This window comes from Manis javanica, chromosome 11 (assembly GCF_040802235.1).
Source record: "Manis javanica isolate MJ-LG chromosome 11, MJ_LKY, whole genome shotgun sequence".
In the NCBI taxonomy this organism is placed as follows: Eukaryota; Metazoa; Chordata; class Mammalia; order Pholidota; family Manidae; genus Manis; species Manis javanica.
This window is the reverse complement of record NC_133166.1, coordinates 116460914-116483835: the sequence shown is the minus strand read 5'-3', so window position 1 is coordinate 116483835 and position 22922 is coordinate 116460914. Positions and strand designations below refer to the sequence as shown.

General features: G+C 55.9%; 3 protein-coding genes across 7 annotated transcripts; 1 reads left to right on the top strand and 2 right to left on the bottom strand.

Moving 5' to 3' along the window:
- Window positions 1-38: 38 nt before the first annotated feature.
- Window positions 39-5782, top strand: SAC3D1 (SAC3 domain containing 1). 4 transcript variants are annotated; one of them, XM_073217553.1, is made up of 3 exons: window positions 39-1190; window positions 2002-2526; window positions 5616-5782. In XM_073217553.1, the coding sequence occupies exons 1-2, from the start codon at window positions 617-619 to the stop codon at window positions 2502-2504; spliced, it is 1077 nt and encodes a 358-aa protein (XP_073073654.1). In that variant the 5' UTR covers window positions 39-616; the 3' UTR covers window positions 2505-2526; window positions 5616-5782. The 4 variants fall into 4 exon arrangements, with proteins under 4 accessions (XP_073073654.1, XP_036851482.1, XP_036851483.1 ...); XM_036995587.2 differs by lacking the exon at window positions 5616-5782 and having other exon boundaries at window positions 39-417; window positions 610-1190; window positions 2002-2605; XM_036995588.2 differs by lacking the exon at window positions 5616-5782 and having other exon boundaries at window positions 2002-2605.
- Window positions 3065-12684, bottom strand: NAALADL1 (N-acetylated alpha-linked acidic dipeptidase like 1). 2 transcript variants are annotated; one of them, XM_036995585.2, is made up of 18 exons: window positions 12427-12676; window positions 12172-12344; window positions 11972-12093; window positions 11472-11594; window positions 9491-9774; window positions 9287-9391; window positions 8471-8556; window positions 8237-8356; window positions 5782-5867; window positions 5634-5697; window positions 5484-5551; window positions 5228-5319; window positions 5054-5144; window positions 4218-4299; window positions 3959-4132; window positions 3796-3883; window positions 3593-3685; window positions 3065-3258 (listed from the first exon to the last, which is right to left on the bottom strand). In XM_036995585.2, exons 1-18 carry the CDS (start codon window positions 12624-12626, stop codon window positions 3072-3074), a joined length of 2238 nt encoding a protein of 745 aa, XP_036851480.2. In that variant the 5' UTR covers window positions 12627-12676; the 3' UTR covers window positions 3065-3071. The 2 variants fall into 2 exon arrangements, 1 of the variants encoding a protein (XP_036851480.2); XR_012123155.1 differs by having other exon boundaries at window positions 3236-3258; window positions 3775-3883; window positions 12427-12684.
- Window positions 12685-18062: 5378 nt separating this feature from the next.
- LOC140844712 (uncharacterized) lies at window positions 18063-20850 on the bottom strand. Its single transcript, XM_073217750.1, has 6 exons — window positions 20846-20850; window positions 20163-20367; window positions 19858-19964; window positions 19576-19674; window positions 18681-18747; window positions 18063-18526 (listed from the first exon to the last, which is right to left on the bottom strand). Exons 1-6 carry the CDS (start codon window positions 20848-20850, stop codon window positions 18395-18397), a joined length of 615 nt encoding a protein of 204 aa, XP_073073851.1. The 3' UTR covers window positions 18063-18394.
- Between the last annotated feature and the right edge of the window lie 2072 nt (window positions 20851-22922).

Sequence of the window (22922 nt, the reverse complement as noted above, 5' to 3'; positions counted from 1 at the left end):
CCCCAGTTACCATCTGGCCTTTTGCAGAAAAAATTTGCAGACCCCAGATCTAGAAAGTGGGGAGAATGGTCTCCATGGAAACAGTGGAGAAAGGCCGATTGAGCCAGGTTGTTTGGTAGAAGATATGCAGGGGAAACCAAAGAAGAAGGGCGTACTTATTTTTGGGGAGATGCCTAAAGCCAAACGGCGGCTGACCAATGGTCCGAAGCCTGGAGGCGTGGCTCCTCTCTTGCCCCGCCCCTCCTACAAAGCGATTCGTTGCAGAAGGGACCCCGAAACCGGTGCATCTTGGGAGCGGCCCAGACCTGTACGCGGCGTCTTGTGGGGGCATTGTCAGGTCTGAGGGGGCGGCGCTGAAATTCAGCGCAGTGCGTCTCCGGAGACCTGCTCGAGTCTTGTGGGAGGTGACAGAACTCGGTGAGAGGACGGCGACGGGCAGACGGGTGGCAGGGACGTTAAGACCCGGTCGGGGAGGCGGGGCCCGGCCGTTACCGGCCCCGCCCCGCCTCCGCCGAAACTCGGCAGGCCTCCGCTAACCCTCCTGCAGAATGGGGCGAGTGGCCGCCGCTGTCCCCGGGATGCTGCTGAGCGCCCATCCTCTTCCCCCAGTCCACCCATGTCTGGCTGCGAGCTGCCCATGGGCACGTGCCCGGACATGTGCCCGGCCGCCGAGCGCTCCCAGAGGGAAAAGGAGCACCGCCTGCACCGCTTCGAGGTGGCACCGGGGTGCCACGGGGACCGTCCCCGCGCCGACCCGCAGCGATCGGTGAAGGAGTACAGCCGGCCGGCCGCCGGCAAGGCCCGGCCCCCACCAAGCCAGCTGCGTCCGCCGTCCGTGCTGCTGGCCACCGTGCGCTACCTGGCCAGCGAGGTGGCGGAGCGCGCCGATGCCTCCCGCGCCGAGGTGGCCAACTTCGTGGCGGACCGAGTGCGCTCTGTGCGACTAGATCTGGCCCTACAAGGTGTGGGCGACGCCGAGGCGGCAGTGGTGCTGGAGGCGGCCCTGGCCGTGCTGCTGGCAGTGGTGGCACGGCTCGGGCCCGACTCAGCGAGCGGGCCAGCGGACCCAGTGCTGCTGCAGGTTCAGGTGCAGGAAGGCTTCGGTTCGCTGCGGCGCTGCTACGCCCAGGGCGCCGGGCCGCACCCCCACCAGGCAGCCTTCCAGGGTCTCTTTCTCCTCTATAACCTAGGTGAGTCGGGGTCCCAGCAGTCCGCTATGTGAAGTGCAGGCCAGGGAAGGAAAGAGAAGCTTTAAACTCACACCACTAGCTTTGTCCCTGATCCCTAAATGTGTGTCAAGTAAATGCACCCAGCCCCAGAGTGGGCCTTCTGGTCTGTCCCTTCCCATATCTAGGGCTTAGTTTTCTCCAATAAAGCAGAGGGGACAGGATTGGAACAGGAAAGTTGGTCTAGGTAGTGACTTCGAAACGTTTTTTAACCTCCAGTTCAGTCAGTGTTTCAAAGAAGCCAGAGGACCAGTGTCCATGATTCTACTGGAAGGGAAGCAGGGACAGAATCTTCTTGAAGAAATGGCCTTACCAGGCAGAGGGGAGGAAAGTGTGGCAGAGCCCCTTCCCTAATCTGTGGGGCAGCTAGGGCAGTGGAGAGAGTGCTGGGTTTGAAGTCAGAAAACTTGAATTTAGTTGGGCCAGGTTCTACTACATACAAATTCTAGGACAGTTTCAGACAAGTCGGTAGATTATCTGGGCCTACAAACACTGCCTCACTTTACTGTGAAGACCCACTTTGAAGGGACTCTGACAATTCATTCAGCGGCGGCTCAGAAAGGACCTGACAAAATGGGAGGGAATTCCGGTGGGCTTGGCCTAGTGACGTAGCTAGAGCGGGACGTAGGCGGGACCCAGGGCGGGGGTGAGCTTGGTGGACTGCAGAAGGTGGACGTGGCTGAGGACAGGTGCAGGTAGCCCAGAGGATGGGAGGGAAGGTGGGCCTGATCTCGGAAGGACCTGGCCTTCTCATCCTGGCTTCCTGCCCTCACAGGCTCGGTGGAGGCCCTTCGTGAGGTTCTGCAACTGCCCACTGCCCTGCGTTCCTGCCCGGCCCTGCGCATGGCCTTGGCTGTGGATTCGGCCTTCCGCGAAGGCAATGCTGCCCGCCTGTTCCGCCTGCTCCGGATCCTGCCCTACCTGCAGAGCTGCGCTGTGCAGTGCCACGTGGGCCGTGCCCGCCGTGGAGCCCTGGCCCGTCTCGCTCGTGCCCTGAGCACCCCCAAGGGCCAGACTGTGCCCCTGGGCTTCATGGTCCACCTGTTGGCCTTGGATGGACCCGAGGAGGCACAGGACCTGTGTCAGGCCCACGGACTGGACGTGGATGGACAGGGGAGAGTTGTGTTCCTGAGGGGTCGCTACACTGAGGAGGGACTGCCACCTGCCGGGACCTGCGAAGCGTTGGTGGGGAGCAAACTTGGAGGGCGCACCCTGGAGGAGGTGGTGATGGCAGAAGAGGAAGATGTGGCTGTGACCAGGCCCAAGGCCCCAGCATGAGTTTTCCAGAGCCCAGAACTGGGTCTGAGCACATAGGTCCTTTTTTCGTGATTTCTACATAATGAAAAAACTGGTTTTGAAGGATCAGTAGTTAGGCTTGATTTATTTGGGGGAGGGCAGGGAGGAGTTAAGACACACTAGGGATATGGAGGGAAAGAAACCCAAACTGGGCAAGGCCCTGTCTACCCTGGGCCTCAGTTTCCCTGCTGGCCCCAAGGGCTGGCACTGGTGGTCCCTGAGCTGGCATCTGAAGTTGGCATTGTGCATCCTATCCTTACCCACCTCCCACTAAGGGCAGTTGGTGGTTTTGCCATTCCCCACCATCCTGTCTCCTTCATCCTCTGGCAACCAAGAGCCAGGATGTGGGAGATTTCCATCCAGAGCTTGTCATTCCCCTCAGATGTCCACAGCTGGTGGCACCCTGAGGTCTTGCCATAGAAGCTTGAGAGGGTCCCATGGTCATGCCTTGTCCTAGCCTCAGGGGAGACAGGGACACCCCCAAAGAAAACTGGAATGGGAGAGGGTGATGGTGAAGGCTGGTGGGGAGTTGAGGAATGAAGGCTGGGGTTAGAGGTCAGCCACAGGCCTCAGGATGGCTGCTGCGCCCTCCAGGGCTGCCACCAAGATGCTGAGCTGCCTCTGTACCTCAGCCCAGGCTGCAGATCCAAGGCCTGTGTTCATGGCCCGTGAGCAGGCATTGGCCAAGCCTGGGAACGTGGCTACAGAGCCAGTGTGGGGTGCCCAGAGCACATGGCTGACAGGAGAAATGGAGGAGAAGCTGGGTCATTTGGGGCCAGGAAAGGAGAGTCTCAGCTTGGAATGGGCTCAGCTCCTGTGTACAGCTAGACACAGAAGCATCTTCCCACTACCTCCGAAAGCTGGGGTGGTGGAAGGAGATACAGCTTCTAGTCCTAGGATGACCTTGACCGACTTGCCTCCCCTCTTTTGAGCCTGATTTCCTAGCTGTGTCAAGGGGCTGTGCTGTGTAATTCTTAAAGGCCAGCAGAGCTCTGATGTTCTCCCTCAGGTGAGTGCCACTGCCCAGCCTCACCCCTCTGCACCTCTCAAGAGCTTTGGGACAGGCTCACCTGTAGTAGTGTTCTTCAGGGAAGGCCTGTGGGCTCAGGAAGCTCCGTTCCAAGAGCATCAACTGGTCATTGAGCATCCGGACCTGCAGGGGGCTGGAGGTGGCAGGACCTTCTGGTCACTCTGGAGTCAGCAGCCCAGCTGCTAGCCTGCAACCTCCCCTGGATGCCACCCTCCCAGACACCTGCTTGCTGCCCTTGCTCACTCAGGGGTGCCCTTCTGCAACGCTGATAAGTGCTGGCCCAAGGCTGCAGCCGCCCCCTCGAACTTCTCCACTGCAGTTACCAGAGGCCCTGTGGGGAACAGGCAGCATCTCAGCCTTGGGGGTGTGGGGTTCCCCATGCCCCAATGTCAAGGCGGCTCTGTACCTAGGCTGATGCTGTGCTTCTCCAACAGGACCCCGAGGTCCTGCTGGGCAGCCTGCAGGAAGCTGCGGAGGGTCTCACTATAGTCACTGACATTGAGAGGCAGGAAGAGGCTGTCACTGAGCCGAAGAAGCACGCTCCCTGCTGTCCGGGCCACAGCCTGGTGGCTGCTGAAGCCTGCAGGGAAGGTGACAAGGCCAGGGCTCGATCTTCAGCCCACACTTGTCCAGGGGTGTCAGGATGCACCTTGCCCCCTTCTCACCAGGGTCCACAAACTTGTCCACATAACCAAACGTGTCAAAGGCTGTGTGATAGGTGGGATAGATCCGGGCTGAGGTCTTGCTCTGAGGGAATAAAGTCCAGAGGTGACGGGCTTGGGGTGGGTAGTGGGAGGAGGAATACCTACAGTGAGCTACAATGTTGGGGCAGGATTTCAAACCATTGCCACATCCATGAGATAGGTTCTAGAATTCCCACTTTACAGAAGAGAAAACTGAGACTCAGAGAGATTAAGTAACTCACCTGGCATCACATAAGTAATAAGTATCAGGTGCCAGTTTCCTGCTTCATATGAAGAAGAGCCTGGGGCTTTGGAGTTGGGAGGATTCAAATCCCAGCCCCACCACCCAGCGGCTTGGCCATGAGAGGGAAAGAGCGCTCTTTGTAGCATCAAGAGGAGACACAGGCTGAGCATTCTGCATCCCTTATCTCGTTTCAGCTTCACGCGATGCTATGAACCATTCCATTTTATACTATTTAATCTATTCCAGGGTAAACATTTCTTCAATTTTACCTCGGGATCCCCGGAAGGATGCATCTTACAGTTGATGTTGTCATCCTACAACTATTGGCAGTGGGGTTTTTTTCCCTCTCCTGAATAGTATAATGGTGCATCTTACAATTAGTAGTATCTTAAATTTGATAAAATAACATCGATGAGTGTAAACAGACGCTCAGTGAAGAGAAGAAATTTATTTGGTCAAGGTAGCACAGCTACTGAATGAAGCCGAATTCAGTCTGCACTAGAGAAGCCCGAAGGAGAGGAGGGGGCTGGCAGAGCAAGGTACCAACTTGGGGGACGGAGGGGCACCCGCTTACTCGATCATAGGTGTAGGCAATGTCCATGGAGGAGATGCCCAGGTAGTGAATGAAGGGTGCGTAGTCGCTGCCAGCTCCCAGAGAGCCCAGGCTGCGGGAAGGAAGATGAGGTCGGGCTGGAGGGCGCTAGGTCAGTCCACCCGCCTGGGGCCCCAGTCTCGGCCTTGGGCTCACCTGGGGACCAGGCCGTACGCTGGACTGCTACGGTTGAAATACCGGATCCAGTTGTCGTAGATGCTGAGGCCGCCGGGGCCTGGTGCGAGGATCTGACCGGGAGGGGAATCTAGTCTCGGGACCAGCCCTCCCCAGGCCCAACATCCAGGAGGGGCGCTCCGCCCACCGAAGTCTCCAGTCTATACAGTGTTGTGTGCTCCACAAGGCCAGCCTCCGTCTAACCCGCCCCAGCCCCTCCAGCCCCTCCTCCTTCCACCTGTTTGGCTGCAGAGAAGATGACGCTCTGGACCGGGGGCGTCCCCTGCGCCCTCAGGGTGGTGTTGGCTGTGGGAGGATCCAAGAAACACTAAGGGCTGCAGCCCGTTCGTTTCCCTCCTCTCCCCAACAGCCCAGCCGCCCCGCATACCAAACACCGAGATGTCCACGTTGATGTAGGCCACGGTGCGCTCCCGCAGCTTGCAGAAGAACTCCTGCGCGTGGGAGGGGTGCCGTCAGCCCGGCGGTGCCCCGCCCCAGAAGTCCCCTCGGCCGCCGACCCGGCGAGGCCCACTCACCTCCGTGAACTCCGTGGAGCCAATGAGCCCAAACTCCTCTGCCCCCCAGCTCGCAAACACGACTGATCTGCGGGGACGCCAGGTGCCTGGGGAGAATAAAGGGCTGGAGGGCTGGATTCCCCCGGATCTTGGGATGGCTTAGGGGGAAGATTGGGAACGCGGAGGGGAAGGAAGAATCAAAGCGGCGGGCAGACGGTGACGAGAGGTAGGTGCTGGCACCGCTGCAGCCAAGCCTTCCTGGAGGCTCCGTCCTCCTTTTCCAGCCCCCTCCTCTTCTGTGCCACTCCCCCAGCACTGCTCCCCGTGCCAGCCTCCCTGCCAGGTGGTTCCTGACCGAGGGCCCTGCCTCCCTCTGCTCCGTACAGGTGTGCTTTGAGAAGACCTCCTGACTCTCCACCTCCGATCTCTCTTCCGCACGTTCCGTGCAAGCCTTGGCATAACTTTCTTCACTTGGTGATATAATACAACCATGTTCTCCTTAGGGCATTATCCATATGTAGCCAATTCTTACAATAATGCTTTTAGGGAGAGACTGTGGTCTCCATTTCATAGTCGAGAACACTGAACCACCGAGAAGTTAAATGACTATGCCCAGGGTTACACAGCTGATGGGCATCAGAGCAAGGGTTCAGGTCCAGGGTCTGGCTCCAGAGCCCAGGAGCTTGAGCAGTGCCCCACACTGCCTCCTAGCATCCTGCAGCCTGCCTTCCATCTCCGTTCTCTATGCCCACACTGCTCTCGCCACAGTCCCCAGCTACTTCCCAGAAGCCTCCGCGGTTCTGGCTTGTCCCCTCACCTTTTCCAGATTCCCCTTCACCCGATTCATGCTCCTGGGTGTGTTCCCAATCTCGCTGCAACTCAGTCCCTTTGATCATTCCTCATCTCTTTGTTGTAAATGAAATCTTTTTAAGTATAAAATGATCACATGCTTGCAATGACAAATTCCCAAACTTTTTCCTGCTGAAAATTCATCACCCCAACCTAATCAGACAAACCCAAACCGAGGAACATTCAAAATAATACCAGGATCACGAAAGGCAAAGAACATCTAAGGAACTGTTCCAGATTACACACGCAACTGCCACCTGGAGTGTGTGGTACTGGATCAGTTCTTGGACCAGGAAATTCCTTTGCTCTTAAGGTTATTGTAGGAACAATTGGCAAAATTGTTAATTTCCTGATTTCCTGATTCTGATCATCGTACTCTGGTTGTGCAAGAAAATGTCCTTTTTTTTAAGGAAATATACAGTCATGTGTTTATGTGCAAAGGTGCAGCATTTCTGCATTGTTAAGCACTTCAGAAAAAAATATAAAGACAGGTCGAGCAAACATGGTAAAACAAACATTAATATTAGGAGTATCTGAGTAAAGGGTATATGAGGCTTTTTGGTATTATTTTTGCAACTCTTGTTAAGTCTGAAATTACATCAGAAATCAAACCCTTGAGCAGCAAAACAGAGAAGTTCCTGCCCTATAACAACTCAGCCTTTCTACACGAGTTTGCCCGCCTCCTGCTCCCTCTCACTGGATCTCAAGCACACCTATGGTTCCATATACCATTTATGCCGCCAACTCCCCGGGTTATCTCTGCAGTCTCTTTTCTGACCTGGACATCAGCACTTTCAACTGCCTGCTTGCCCACTCCCCGGGGCTGCTCAGACCAGAAATCAGAAACCCGGGAGCCCTCCACCCATGCTCTCCTTCACCTGTCACCAACAGACCCCAAGGTCTTCACACTGTCTGCTTCCCGCTGCCCCCACCCTGGTCCAAGCCCCACCATCCCTCCTGGCCCTGAGGATGAAAGACTGGTCCCTCAGCCTTACCTTTCCCCCCTGTAGCACAAGAAGCTGTTTAAAATGTGGACCCAATTATGTCGCCCTTTTGATTAAAACCCTTCACCATCTTTCCCACCCTTAAACTGAATTCCTCTGTTCCCAGCTGGGCTGTCAGGCCACGTGGCTTGGTTCTGGAGCTCTGTCACCTGGTCCAGCCCCTCCTTCCCGCCTGCTGTGCCCTCCACCAGCCGCCTCTATGGGGAGGCTTCCCTGAGTCCTGGCTTGCAGCTGGAAAGCCCCTTAGATATTTTTTATAGGATATATTCACAGTTGTCATCACATGCAGAAACTCCTAAGTGTTGACTGTGGCATCTCCAGTGCCTAGAACTCACCTGGCACACAGCAGGCAGGCGGGACACATTTGCCTCAGCTGGGCTGAAGCTCCTGAGAGCAGAGCCCAGGCACTGCCCTGCCCACGGCACCCAGCCTCCTTCCACTGGAGGGCCACAGGAGGCTCTCAGGAGCTGCTGGGCTCCTCCAGCAGAGCCAGGGCTGGTGTCCTGCCATGCCTGCCCCCAGGGTCCTGAGGCTCAGCACAAGGGGACAGGAGAGAAGAGAGAGGGGAGGTGGACCGGGATGCCCATGAGCTCAGGGAGTACCAGGGGAGGGGGCCGCCTCACCACTCTTCAGTAGGGTCCCCAGGACTCTAGAGAGTTCCAGGAGGACAGCAGTGCCACTGCTGGGGTCCACGGCTCCGTGTACCCAGCTGTCTCGGTGGTTTCCATAAAGTACATAGCGGTCTGGTGGGAGGAGCAGAGAGTCAGAAACAGGTGGGGGTGGGGGACGGGGGTGGTCAGGGGCGTGCAGAGCGGGGCAGGGTCTTGGGGGTGCAGGCGCCAGGAGGGGGTGCTCACCAGGCTCCACAGCCCCACGGATGCTACCCAGGACATTGGAGGAGTTCCGCAGCTCCAGGCGGTTGTGGACGCTCACGTTCACCTGGCTGGGGGCAGTGAAGAGGAAAAGAGTCTTGGCCCTGCCCACTTTGCCACCCTACCCAGGGCAGGGGAAACTGAGGCCCAGAGTAGAAGAGGACTTGGCAAGATCACTTGCCCAGAAGTGCTAGGAGGGGCAGCAAGGCTAGGACCCAGCACTCCTGGTTCCAATTCTCCTGTCCATTCACTTGCTCACTGAGTACCAACTGGATCCTTGGTGCATGCTGGTGTGCTGGGCTCTGGGCAGTGACTGAGACAAACAAGGACCCACCTCGGGGGCCGCCCCATCCTGAGTGAGAGAGACCATGGGGGAGGGGACAGCTGCAGCAGGCGAGGGGCCTGGGAGGACACTAGCAAGCTGACCTGGAAGAGGATACCCTGTGGCAGGTGGGGAGGTTAGTGCAGGCCAGGAATGGCAGGAGCAGGAGCGCAGGGAAGGGTGTTACCAGCAGAGGGAACAGCAAGGATAGAGGCGCTGATTTGGAAATGAGGTGGATATATTCAAGAGAGAGGTGGCAGGAGAGTGGAGGTCCAAGAGGAGGTGGGGGGCCCTAGAGGGCCTTGTGGGCTACCCAGTTGTTTCACTGGCTTCCCCAAAGACAAGTCTTTGGAATCATGGGAGGGGTTGGGAAAGAGAAGAAATGGAAAAGCCAGGCCCTCTGAGGAGAGGGGAAACCCAGGGTCAGGGAAGTATAACAAGGGAAGAAAAGAGAGGAGTTCGGGGAGGAGACATCTCACCTGTCCGCCGGGAATCTACCGTTAGGCTGGAAACCAGGGCCCAACCTGTAGTCACAGCCGAGTGCTCCCTGCCAGGAAACTGGAGCTGAGGCTCCCTGGAGGTTACTGGGGAGGAGGGAAAGGCCCTTTAGCAAATACGGGTGTGGAGGTTGAAGTGTGGGGGCGGTTGGAGGGCAGGCAGTAGGTCCCAGGGCACAAGCTCACCAGAGAAGGACTTTTGCATCCTCAAAGCCAATGGGCTGAGTGGGAATTGGGGGAAATCCAGGGGCTGCAGCAGGGTCCAGGCGGAAGGAGGAGGGTTTGGCTGGAAGGTAGGGAGTCAGGGGGTCCCCAAAATACTCATAGTAGGAGCCTCGCTCCACCCCCGAGGGAGGTAGGCGCCAGGAGTGAGGGAAGGTCTCGCTGGGCGAGCTCTGCCCATCGTTGATGTCAGCGGGGTCTGTGTATACCAGCACCCCAGCCACCCCATGCTTGGCGGCATTCACAGCCTGTGGGAGGCAAGGAGGCTGTATTTAGGGGCTCAGTAAGGAAAGGGCACGTCCTGTTCTGCTCCAACCTTCCCTCGCAGTGGAAGCCAGGACTGTTCTATCTGCCCACTGGCAGGCTGATGCTTGCACAAGCCATTTACCGTGGCACTGCTTGAGACAGCAGAGGACTCTTAGGCATAGGTAAGCCAATGCCTGTCAGTGGCGCTGGTTAATAAGCCCAGACATCCTGCAGTGGAACAGCATGCAGCTGCATGGAAGAGCAAGGATGTGCTTGTGCGCCTACGGTCACAGCAGCCAAGGGTGGGAGCAACCCCAGTGTCCATTGATGGATAAATGGGTAAGCAAAATGCGGTGTATAACATGCAAGGGACTATTACTGAGCCTTAAAAAGCAATGAAGTTCTGAGACAGCATTGATTTACCTTGAAAAAATTATGTGAATGAATAAGCCAGGCACAAAAAGACAAATATCGTATGATTCCTTTCATAGGAGATACCGAGAACAGGCAAATTCATAGAGACAGAAAGTCAAGCAGAGGTTACCCGGTGCTGGGGAGGAGGAAGGGGGAGCTTTTGTTTAATGGGCACAGGATTTCTCTTGGAATGATGAAAGAGTTCTGGAAATGGTGGTTGTACAATATTATGAATGTACTGAATGCCTCTGCATTGTACGCTTAAAAATGGTTCAGGTGATACATTTGCTGTTACAGATGTTTTAGCGTAAGAAAAACAAAATGGTACATTACCAAAATAAAAAGAACAAGGACACAGTTTCTGTACCGATAGAGAATGGTCTGCAGGATGTATTAAGCTGACAAAAGCACAGCTCAGGACAGTAGAGACAGGAAGCTACTTTTATGTAAAAAGAGAGGGAAATATGAATATGTGTTCACATTCATATGTGCTTCCTCCAAAAGGCATCCCGGTCAGGTATTTCATGAACTAAAAGTGACTCCCTCTATGGAGGCCGGCATGGCGGGAGAACTTCTTCACTCTATACTTTTTCTTAAAACCAGAAATTCTATGATCTGCATAATTCCATCATACCTGTTCCCTTTTTCTTCTTTTCTTTCTTTCTTTCTCTTTTTTTCTGTCTGTCTCTTTGTTGTTTGTTTGTTTAGCAGCTCCTATCGTGGAACGTCCTTAAGCATTGTAACATAACCAGATTTACTATCCTAACCATTTCAGACGGTATAGTCGTGGCCTTAAGTGCATTCATGTCGTCGCACAGCCCTCACCACCGTCTCTCCAGACCTTTCATCCTGCAGATCTGAGACTCTGCACCCAATAAACAGTAACTCCCTATTCCCTCCTCTCACTCTATACTTTTTTATGTTTTTTTTTAAAAAGCACGTTTTAACCATCGACCTGCAGTACTTAGTCAAAACATTGAGTTGAAAAGCAGGGGGCGGGGCAGTAGGAGGGATTTCTATTGAATATTCAGAACTACTTCACATAAGACTTAGACTCCCAGAATACCGAAACCAGTTTCCTCCATCGTTTTATTCCCTAAGGCCCAGAGAGGTTGGGGGAGGCATCCAGGGTCACACGGCTCATCAGCCTTAGAGCACAGACAGCTCCCCTCTGCCAGCCCAAGCCCAGGGCCGGGCCACCACTCTCTCCCCTTCCGCTCACCTCTCCTGTCCACTGCTGGACCCCCTCCCCACCCAACCCTCTGCAACCGAGGCTGCTGCTCACCTTGGCCCCACGCCCCGCACCCCCGAAACGGGTCAGGGCAATGGTGCCTCCGAGTGTGATGCCCTGAGTCTGCAGCATCTTAAAGTCTTCCTCTGTGCCCCGATTAGCATAGACGAGGAGGCCCTAGTCCGGAGAGGAGGTGATCCTTAGAGCCAGGCCCAGGGACGACTAAGTGGGGAAAGGGGAGGCAAGCTGGGTGGCAAATAAGGGATTTAGAGTCTGTTTCCCCACCTCACTGAGAGAGCTTGTAAGCTCCCCAAGGATAGGGTCACAGGGTTTCCTCTGTGCCCAGGTACCCCGTATCAGGCCTGGCCTTGAGCAGGGGCCATTCATGTTTGTTGAATGACTGTGTGTTGGGGGAAAGGAGTAGCAATGGAGTGTGAAGGTGAGTAATTCTCAGGGGAGCTGAGCCCCAGTTTGAGGCCTCTGGGTCAGGATGGGAGAAACTGGGGTGGAGCCAGGGGACCAGGCCATGGCAGTGGGGAGTGTTCCAGGCCCACCTGTGGGGTGCCCGGGGGAGCGTAGGCAGCATACGGTGGCACCACATCCGGGCCCCCCTGCTCCCCAGTCAGGTTCTCTTCGCTCTGGCGGCAGGAGAAGAGGATGTCCCCAGTGGGACCCACTGTGGGGAGGGCAGTGTCAGGGCTGGGCTGGCAGCAACCCCACCCCACAGGCATCCCAGGCCGGAGAAGGGCCTCACCGACAGCCACGCGGTTGGGCTGCTTCTGGTCAGGGAACGACAGCAGCACTTCGTAGGTGGCGGCCTCAGCCGAGTCCAGGCCGGACTCTGGATCCCGCCAGCGCTGCAGCAGCAGCTGCACCAGCGCCTCATCCCGGGGGCTGGAGGCCAGGTGCGGCTCCTGGGAGAGCTCCCTGCGTGGTGGGCAGGGGGCGGGGAGGCCCGGGGTTAGGGGAGGGCTGGGAGGAACCGCAGGGGCGGGTGGAAGGGCCTCACCTGAGGTTCTCCCGGATCCTGCTGGCATCCAGCTGTCCCAAGACGGTCTCGAGGATCTCCAGGTCCAGGTCCTGGGAGGCTGAGAGGCTGGGGGCTGGCGGGGCAGCCCCTTTGGGGATGGCAAAGTGGCCCAGGATGATCCCCAGCCCCAAGAGGGCAGCAGCCCCCAGCACCCCTACAAGGACCTTCACCCACTGCATCTTGTATAGTCTTGGCCAGCTGGTGTGGCTCCTTGTAGACGGGGTGTCAGGTCTAGTTAACCATTATCTCATGGGCGACCCTGCCCTTTGGCCCCCAGCTAGCAGGGAGAGTAAGGGCGCATCCTGCAGGGAGGGCCAGGAGCTGTCGTCTCCCCCTCAGTTTATGTATCCTCCACACTTCTGGGGCATCAAGTCCACACGGGACACTGGGGACAGAGCTCATCTGGGTCTCCCGGTAAAACAGACGCCAGGCCTGGACTGGAACTCAGAGCCCCTGCGTCCAGAGTGGGGCTGTGCCTATGCCTACCATTCCTATCTCTTGTTTCATCAGTGTCATTTGACCTTCAGCACATCCAGCCCCGGCTGCTAGAGCAGGTTTCGAGTTCAAATCCCATCCTTTCTAAACATAAGCTGTGTGACCTTGCACAATTCACTTCTCTTCTCTGAATCTGTTTTCTTAGCTGTAAAATGGGCATGAGAGAATTTAACTCATAAAACTGTGGTGCTGCGTTCATTAAATAAGTCCATATCTATAGAAATCTATAGCCCAATGCCTGGCACAAGTGGGAGCCTAGTAAATTTTAGCTACTCCTGCCTCATCTGAACCCCCAAAATGCAAAGCCTGGAGCTAAAGGGAGAGGGGGAACCCAGAAGAAATCTCTGTATCTATTCTGCAGGGGTCGCAGCTTATGCGAGGAAGTGGAACTCTTAGAAAAAGAGGCTGTTCTAGAGGCAGAGAGGGGTAAGCCCATACTTGCTGGTCAAGGTGCCTTCCTTCTCCAGCCTCCAGCCCCGTAGGGAATCCATTCATCTGTTCATCCATCCGTCACCTATTTCCCCCCCACCCTCCTCTTTACCCGCCTACCCTCCCTCTCTCCCTCTGTCCATCTAACCATCCGCCCACCCTCCCATGTATCACTCCTTCACTTACACCTTCAGGCATCATGCATTCGTTCAGCTCTGTGCCAGGTCCATGCTTGCCTTGAGGAAGAAAAGGTGCCCAGGAACCCAAGTCCAGCTGGGGAGACAGGCATTCAGCTCGACCATGCGGAAAATGTCCTTCCAGAGGGAGGGCCAGCATGCTCCCCGTGGGGAGGAGGAGGCATCTGTCTAGGAGGGAACCTCGCAAGGGTGAGAAGGCATTCAGCACACAGAGAAGGCAGGGCGGGTGCTGCACGCAGGGGGCCGGCGGGTGCGAAGGCTGGGAGGGAGAGGAAGACATTGGAGGGCTAAGTCTAGGCATGGAGCCTCTGCCAGACCTCACAGGAAGCCGGGCAGGGTTGGGAAGGTTCCTGGGACTCAAGCTATGTTTCGTCCTGCCCCCGGGGGCCTATCCTGCCTTGGAACTCTGCAGCCGGTTGATTGGCCCAAAGATGCCTGAAGAGGAGGGGAAGCTGGGCCATGGTGCCCTTAGTGTGTGCCTTTTGATTTCACAGCCCCCTTCCTGCTCACAAACCCATTTTGTACCACCTGCCCCCTGCCTCCCATGCCAGAGCGCCTTGTGCTGCTGTCAGGAGGGTTAGCTTGGCATGGAGGACTATGGGTGTGGCGAGTGTGGCACCCCAGGAAGCCAGTTTTTGTGGAGGTGATTATCAGCACTCAGGTATGACCTTAGGTGGCATCAGAGGCCCTGCCAGTGTGGGAAGTGCATACGTTCTTTATGAGGACACAGGAGGACGGTTGCCACAGGCTGGCAGCGGGACACCAAGGGCAGCTGGTGAGCTGAGGAACAGCCAAGCTGGGGTGATGACACCAGGAGTCAGCCCCCATGGCTGGGAGGATTTAGCTCCCTGAACAGGCACAGTCCCTGGATGAGAGTGTGTAACACCTGTGCGTATGACACAGGCTCCGGCAGTTGGGAGTCAGCTTCTGTCTACACCGCTACAGGCGCCAGACAACTTAATCCAATTTCCTTCCCCCATCTTGGCTAGGGGGTGGTGGTCCTCCTGGAACATGTGGGGCTGTGGGTGTTGGTGGAAATCGCTAAGATCGCTAATGCATCGGACCTCCCTTTTATTTTCTCACCTTGTTCCCTCATCCCTCTGACGCTGAGTTCTCCAATCCAATCCTTCCGGGACTGCCAGGTCACTGGTGCCAGCGCCTGCCTACTCTCCCTCGCCTCCCACGTGTACCACTCACTCACTGCCGTCCTTGCCCAGCCTGAGTCCCTTGCAAACCCCTCTTGGCACCCCCGTTCATCTCTGCTTTGGTCCCACTCACCCGCTGCCTGCCTGGTGGTGACTGTCGTCCTGTGTCCTCATAAAACCCCAACCATCCACCCATTCTGCACTGTACCCTTGACCCTGCATGTGCCTGCAATGTCATGTGGCCTCACGGAGCTTGCTTAACTTTATGATCCTCAGCCTCAAGCAGGCCCTCAGCGGTGCACTCCCCCATGCTCCTAGCTGGAAATTTCACCCCTGCTCCTCTTCTGCAGCCTCTAACGCGACCCCTCCCTCCACTCTCAGCTGATGACCTGACAACCCCCGCTTCCTGTTTCCCTGAGAACCTGGGAGGGAACTCACCGCTGGAGCTCCCCACCCCCTCCTGTCTCAGGGCCCTCTCCCAGGTTTTGGGCGGCTGGTGGGGGCCCCGTTTAAGGCCAACCTCCATCCCAAGGGCACCAAGGCCCTCCCCTTCACTTTCAGAGTGTGGCCCCAGCAGATTGTGCTGCTCCACTTTTTTTGGAACCCATCACTTCCGTCCACCTAAAGCTCCCATTTATGGTGTTTTACACCATTTTAAAACCTCTCCGTTCTATTTGCTCATCCGGTTACTGTCCCATTTTTCTGTCGCCTTTGGTGATAAAACTCCCTAGCAGAGTCACCTGTGCTTGTCCCCCGTTCATCTCCTCCCATCCTCTCTCAAGGCTGCTCCAGTGCAGGCTTTTCCGCCGCCCCACTGAGACTGCTCCAGAAAAGGTCAGCTCTGCTCCAAGTTGCTAAAGCTAGTGGTCAGCCCTGTTCCATGCTTACTTGGTCTGGCAGCAGCACTGGTCACAGCTGGTCACCCTGTCCTCCTTAAACACATTGGTCATTTGTCTTCCAGGACCTCACACTGGCCTGATTTCCCTCCCATCTTTGAGGCTGCTTTTCAGTCTCCTTTCCTGGGTCCTTGTCACCTGCTGACTGCTGAGTGTCAGAGTGGGCCAGGGCTCAGGCCATAGATCGCTTCTCTGCCTACACTCTTTTCCTAGGTGAGTTAATCCAGGCTCATGGCTTTAAATCCTGCAGTGTGCAGGCTCTAAGACGGACCCAAAGGATACTGGGAAATTAGACTGTGGCTTCCAAGATTAGGTCATTAGAGAAACCTTGGATTCTGAGTGGGAGCCTGCTGGGAGCACAGGTACCCCAACCTGCTGCCACTGGGCCTCTGGAGCCAGCTTGGAGGTGGGGGTAGAGCCATGGGAAGGCAGCTAATTGCCACCATTCATTGCATGCTATGAACTCGCCAAGTCCCCACTACATCACTGTCCTCCCAAGGGCCTCTGAGGCGGGCACTCTAGTCAACCTCACTTTACAGATGAAGTACATCCAGTTACTAGGTCAAGGGTCAAGGTCACACAGGCCGGCACACCAGGGAGCTGAGGTCGGAGCGCAGGAGCAGGGCCGCAGCTCCATCATGAGGAAGGGACAGGCATCCCCTTCTGCCCCTCACAAGAGAGGTGGGACGACGGGGCACAGGAGGCTGGTTTGCCAGCCCAGCCCTGGCGCCTTAAGGACAGAGAGCCCATGAAGATCTGGGCACAGCTTGTGACTGACTCAACAGTCTGCTTTGACTAGCAGTTCTAGGGAAAGTGTGTGTGTGTGCATGCATTAACAGACCCACTAGCACCCTGGAGCCCATGATGCTTTGCTGAGCGACCTCCCCTTGAAAGGGCCTGTCGGGGCTGCCGTCCTGCTGGAAGGTGGCTCTAGCAGGAGTGGCTGTAGGGACTGGGTCAGGGCAGTGCCGTGCGTGCTGGGGCCCTGGGCCTGGGCAGAATGCATCTGGGCATCTGTCAGCTCTTCGGTGGCTCAGAGACACCTGGGGAGGGGGCTCTGTAACAGCCTCAGTTTCCTGCTGCCGAGCACTATGGGTGCAGCCATGGGTACTGACTTCCCTGCTGAGGTGAAGGAGGCTTTTAGAGGGAGCAGCTCAAACGGGACATGCCCGTGACTACACGTTGTGGCTAGAAGTCCTTAAACACTTACACCGATTTTAGCCGTGCGCCCAACTGTTGCCTTTCCATCTCAGTGTGGGATGAGTCCCTTCGGGATAATGGCAACACAGTCGTTTGTACAGCTGGGTCACTGGACAAGAACTGGTCGGGAAGGGGGATGGGTGACCCTAGAGCCATCCAGGCAAGGAGGGTGGAGTCTTGGGAGAGGTGGGCAGGTAAGTCAGAGCTCAGTTTAGCTCAGCCTGGAGCTGTGACAAAACCAAGGGCTCGCTAATCGAATCTGTCATCAATCACTGGCCTGGGCGGCATCCCAGGGGCCTGGAGCAAGCCAGACCAGGCCCGAGGAGGGGTCACAGACCTGAGCTGCCGTCCTCTTGGCCGGGGTCCCTCTGCGGTGGGTCTAAGGCAGAAAGACGGTCATGGTCTTTTCCATGTCACAGCAGAGGATTTCTGCCCAGTGAATATTACCCTTAGGGTTTATGACGCTTTGAAAAAAATCACCTGAGGGGGTGTGGACCGGTTCTGCACCTCACTGAGCAGCTGTGCTGCAGGATGCCTTCTTTCCTCCCTCTTGGCTGTGTACGTGAGCCATTTCTTGGGTCCTCCGTTACAGCGGCTTTGTCACCGTGCTGGCTCTGTCATCTCCCTCATTAAGGAGGTAAAACAAAAACCTCTGCTCTGTCTGTCGTTGCATCAGGAATTACGGGGCTCCTAGAAAGGCTCCCCAGGGCTGGACAGATGCTGAGAGCAGCAAGGCTGGTGGGCACAAGTCCCCGGGCCTGCTGGCTGTGAGGTCAGCCCTGAGGCAGGTAAGGGTACACTCAGACCCTGGGGTGGAGTTGGGGTAGGCGCTGTGGCCCAAGGCAGAAGAGAGTCCCAGTGGTGCAGGGGGTAAGGTCTCCAGAGAGTCCCCAGGAGGCGTGGGTGGAGGTGTGGGGGTGGGGTGGGAAAAACAATTCAAAATCCAGATGCATCTCCAGGCCTTCATGGTGTTGGGTATCCGGGCCCTTAGGGGGCTCTCACTGCACCAACACCCCCAACCGTGACTTGATATCAAAGAGGAAGACACTCACCTGAGGTCACAAGGTAGGCAGTGGCTCTTCCTGCCCCTCCCTAGTCTCTTTCTGCCCTTTGGAGTCAGATCAGGTGCCTCCATGAGAGGGGAGGGGCAGGGTTCCAGCTCCCTTCCAGCCCGGCCCCAGGGCTTATCACAGGGCCACTGCCCTTGAGGCTGACACCAACCAGACTTGGAAATCCTTCTGGGGTGGGGGAGCCCAGGACCAGCAAACAGAGGGAGGTAGGGGGGTGTCAGAGAGGGCCCACAGACCAAGCTCATTCTGGAGCTGGTGCCCGCCCGCTCCACCCGATTTCCAGGGCCCACAGACACATGGGGGGGGGCTCAGCTCAGCTGCAGGCAGTTTACTTCTGGGACCTGGAGAGTTGCTGCTGGACTGGCTTCCCCAGGTTTCTGTGACACTGGTGTCTGTGGTTGTGGGGAGTGTCAGGCAGGGTTGCTACAGGCAAGAGAAGCTGGGTGAGTGGCCCTGGGCAGGCTTGTCTGCCCTCCCCATGTGACCCTGCATGGAGGCAGGTACACCTGGGTGGCTTAGGCTTCCTCCTGGATGGACCGGCCTCCCTCCTGGATGGACCGGCCTCCCTCCTGGACGGTTTCCTTCTGGATGGACAGGCCTCCCTCCTGGATGGCCTTCACTTCCTTCTGGATGGTCTTTCCTTTCTTCTTCAAGATCTTGTGGAACAAGTTGTGCAGGAACAAAGGGTTGCAGTGGCCAGAAGTGGGCAGCCAGCCTCTGGCAGCTCTGCCTGAGGCTCCCTTGCATGGGAGCTGAGCTGGGAGGCAGGAAGAACACACAACAAAGGAAGGGGATCCTCACCAGGTTTTGCAGCCTCTTCCCCAGGGTCAGATTGTCTGCTTGGGTAATGCTCAGTGACTCTCGAAGCCTAGGGTTGACAGAGAGAACACGCTCAGCCCCCAGGCCTTTGTCCCAGGTAGCCCTATCCTCCTCCTGCATGAACTGGCTGACCTGGCATGGCCACCAGGGACCAGGGTTTCACCACGTCTTGTCCTGGCAAAGCCACAGGCAGGAAGCAAATTATTCTTCCCCAGTGACTCGCAGCAGTGGCCACAGACAGAGATGCTTTTCCTCTTCTTTAGCAAGGGAAGCACAGGCTGCTTCATGACACACTGGAAATCCTCCCAGGCAGCTTAAGGCTAGCCACCACTGCCCCGCTGGACTGCAGTGGAGGCTGTGGCAGGACTCTGTGGCCCCCGTGGTGTGGAACTAGCCCTGCCTGAGTGCTCTGAGTCAGCGGCTCATGAAGGAAAGCTCTGACCACTCAGATCCGTGGCTGTGGGAGCCAGTGCAGCCCTGCGGGACAGTGTCTCAGTACCCCCACCACCCCAAGACCTCTGTCTCCAGGCACCACTACAGATAGGCAAGCGGCCATGGGATTACGCAGACCCAAGCTCCAGAGCCTGACACCCAGGAAGCAGACCCCCGCCCCACAGACAACTGACTCAAGGCTCGGATGATGAAAGGTGGAGGTTCCTTACAGGGACCTATAGACTGCTAAGCAACCAGGTGTGCGGTCCAGCTCATGTACGAGGATGCTGATGCTTGGGAGGCCAGCGAGGACATCGGAGTGGAACAGTGAGAGGCAGGAAGAGGGGCAAGTGAACGTGCAAACCCCCGCCATCCAGCCCAGGCCTGAGGTCCTCAAGGGAAAGCCCTGTCACCCCGCCTGCCCCCACCCGCTAGCCTGGCTCACCTCATGCAATCATTCAGCAAGTGGCTGATCTCCTCGGAGGTCCGCCGGGACCCCCAGTCTTCCTTATCCAGGGACCCGCCCTCCTGTAGCTCTAAGTCCCTGGGGTGTGCAGTGAGAGGTGGATCAGGGGGTCTAGAGGCTGGGATGGGGGACGGGGCTGCCCAGCCTGGCTCTTTCAGTCCTGAATGGGCCTCTGCTGCCCGCCCCCGGCCCAGGTCTGAATGTTAATGAGGGAAGAAGTGCCCCCTGCCCCCACCCCTTCCTGCACCCACACAGCCTTACTCTTCTGGGTCTTTGGGCTCAGTGGGCTCCTCCGTGCTTAGGAGAGTAAACAAGAAGGTGACGGTGGGCTCTGGCTGCAGGTCCAGCTTTTGCTCGGAAGAAGGCGGCTTTGGCAGAGAAAATGCCATGGTGAGAGAAGTGGTGTGAGGCTGGCAGCCCAGGAGTCGGGGTCCCCCCACGCCCTACAGCAGGATGGTGGGAGCCAAGGCTGAGCATTCAGATCTCCCTGGGGTGGGGAAAGAATTCCTCCCACCCTCCTGCCATCCCTGCCTGCTGCTGTGGGAGGTGCCGGTGCTTCCTGTCACCTTCATGCCGGGCTCCCCAGAGACCTGAGGGTCTTCTAGCTTCTGCTCCTCCACAGGCTGCAGCATCTCGATGGACGGAGAGTGTGAGCTCTCTCTCTGCCCCTGGGAGACTGAGAGAGACAGAAGCCCGGTTGGTGAGCCACATCGCCATTCTGCTGGCCTCCCCTCCCCAGTGTCCTCTGGTTTCCTTGGGACAGCCTCTAGCCTGCCTCAGCCTCCACCACCAGCTTCCATCCAGCAAACCAGATCCCTCAAAGTTAGAGTTACCGGATTCAGCAAATAAAATACAGGACACCCAGTGAAATCTGAGTTTCAGATGAAAAACAAAATACTTTAAAAAGTATAAGTGTATTCTGGGCAATGTTTGAGATATACATTAAGAAATGATTCATTGTTTATCTGAAATTCAAATTTCACTGAGTGTCTGTCCTGTCCTGTATTTTATCTGGCAGCCCCACCAATGCTACATGCTAACAACATTTTACAGACTGAATCACTGCAAACTAGGTGGGGGCTGAGGAGAAAGGAGGTGGAGATGGCACTGTTTAAAGGAATCCTAGAGAAGCTTTTAAAGAACTGGAGAATCCCTGCATTGTTGGTGTAGAAATCACTGGTCAGTTGGACATGGGAGAAGCAGTGCCGCACTCAGGAGCCTCCGTTGTGGACACTCGTCTCTAATCCACCTCATATTCCACTCTCCTTAATAAGCCTCTGCTCAGACCAGCTAGGAGCCACTCCCTGACACCATCCCAATCTGTCCTCGTGAGACAGGGACCGTGGATGTAGTCAGAGTAGGGTGAGGGCCTCTGGAGGGGGCAGGGCAGGATATCTGCAGTCAGAGCAATGTAACTACATGCAAGGAAACCCCCCCCTGCTAAAACTCTATGTTAAACATTGAGCTCTAGAATCATTCTTCAGTGAGATCAGTTAATGTTCCCCAGATAAAGAAGAGTAGCACATGTTTTATTATGCTAACCATTTGTAACCATGTGTAAGATTCACTTTAGCATGCTAAAAGGCCCAGGCCTAGGTGCTGTCTTTCCTCCTTCAAATCTGACGAGGTGATTTTGCAAACTGAGCAACTAACTTAGCTGCAGACCCAGCTGCAGACGGCATGGTAAAAGGCAGGAAGAATTCCATCTCAAAGATAAGATTGCATTTTAATACCCGGAAAGTTCAAGAGGCAAGATTCTTTAGCAAGTAGATAATACCTCGGCCCACCTTGGGGGCTGGGCAGGCAGTCCTTTGATGTCCTCCCGGACCAAGGCGCTGGTGTCCCGGAGAGAAATCAAGGCAGGAAATTCCTTACAGTTAATTTTTAATATTCAGGGACCACTTAACAAGCCCCTCCCCTAAGTATTTTGATGTTCTCGAAAAATCCTCAACTGCCTATAAAACCCCCTAGACAACGCACCACCACGGACTCTCTTGTCCCCTCCTGGCGTGAGCCGGGAGCTCTGTCCTTTCACTGTATCTCTAAATAAAAGCCTGTACCTTGCTCTCCTACCTTGACTGTTTGTAAAGCTCATTCTTCGGCTCCGCAAACAAGAACCCCGGCATCACTGTGAGGCAGAGAGCAGCCTGGCAAAGGTCTGGCATGGGCCTTGTGGCAGCCTACGGCCTAGAGTGGTTCTGTCGGCCTTCAGACTGGACATGTGGCCCCTGGCCTCAGCCCTTAAGTCCTTATAAGCCCTGCTAAGGAGTCTGGATGCCCCCGAAGCAGCAGGGATCTGGACAGCAGAGAAGAAATAATGCTGGCTAATTTGAGCAAAAAGTTTAAGATGTGGGTAAAATTCTAACATTTCCAGAATATCTCACCTGGCTTTAGTACATCTGCGTATCAACAGACGTTCAGAGGTGGAAAAAGTTTGGCTTTAGTGTATTTGCATCATTCCTCAGGGGTGGAGACAGGTTCAATTCCATATAATTACCTGGGCAAGGAGGGCTTATCTGTACCTGAGAGGGGAGGGGGAGGGCTGGTTTTGCTGTTGCTTGAGGAGAGAGATGTGCCGGACTGCAGTTTGTAAGCAATAAACGGATTTTAAACTATTTCTCCCTTTGACTGATTTCAGTTTCTAGAGGTGTTTTGCCCTGGGACTTTCTGTTCCTGGACTTACAGCAACCATCATGACTACCCATCTTCAGTACATTCTCATCTTCCCACAAACCCTGTCCCCATGACACACTACCTCCCCGAGCCCTGCACCCCAAGCCACCAGCAGGGCCCCTCTATGAATTGATTACTCCAGGTCTCTCAGGCAAGTTGGATCTCACAGAACTTGTCCTTTTGTGTCTGGCTCATTTCACTTAACCTGCTTTAAAGGCTCGTCCGTGCTGTAGCAAGTGCCGGAATTTTATTCCTTTGAAGGCTGAATAACATTCCATCATATGCACTGCATTTTGTTTATCCACCATCCCTCAACAGACATTTGTGTTGTTTCCACCTTTTGGCTACTGTGAGCAATGTCTGAACATGGGTATATAAATACCTCTTGGGATATGTTTTCAATTCTTTGGGGTATTATACCTGGAAGTGGAATTGCATCAAAGAGTTGTATGCAAGGTACAAGCACGATCTATTTTCTCCTGGGAAACTCATTCCGGCCACAGTGTGGACAGTCTGAGGAGGCGAGATGAAAGGGAGACCAGCTAAAAGGCCAGTGCAACTGTCCAGTGGGACAGAGGGATGTGGCAGAGGCTGGGGCTGACGGGGAAGGGGGGAGTAGAGCTGCAAATGACCCCAAGGTTTCTTGCTGTGAG

Bases quoted from the DNA above. Each gene is read 5' to 3' on its own strand.
- SAC3D1 (XM_073217553.1), top strand. From the start codon at position 617: ATGTCTGGCTGCGAGCTGCCCATGGGCACGTGCCCGGACATGTGCCCG. The intron at 1,191-2,001 runs GTGAGTCGGGGT...CTGCCCTCACAG, and splicing joins CTTTCTCCTCTATAACCTAG to GCTCGGTGGAGGCCCTTCGT.
- NAALADL1 (XM_036995585.2), bottom strand. From the start codon at position 12,626: ATGCAGTGGGTGAAGGTCCTTGTAGGGGTGCTGGGGGCTGCTGCCCTC. The intron at 8,557-9,286 runs GTGAGATGTCTC...CACTGCCCCCAG, and splicing joins GGTAGATTCCCGGCGGACAG to CCAGGTGAACGTGAGCGTCC. The intron at 5,320-5,483 runs GTGGAAGGAGGA...CCTCCCGGTCAG, and splicing joins TCTTCTCTGCAGCCAAACAG to ATCCTCGCACCAGGCCCCGG.
- LOC140844712 (XM_073217750.1), bottom strand. The intron at 18,748-19,575 runs GTGAGCCAGGCT...TGTCAACCCTAG, and splicing joins TTGCTGAATGATTGCATGAG to GCTTCGAGAGTCACTGAGCA. The intron at 18,527-18,680 runs GTGAGGATCCCC...AAGATCTTGAAG, and splicing joins GGAAGAGGCTGCAAAACCTG to AAGAAAGGAAAGACCATCCA.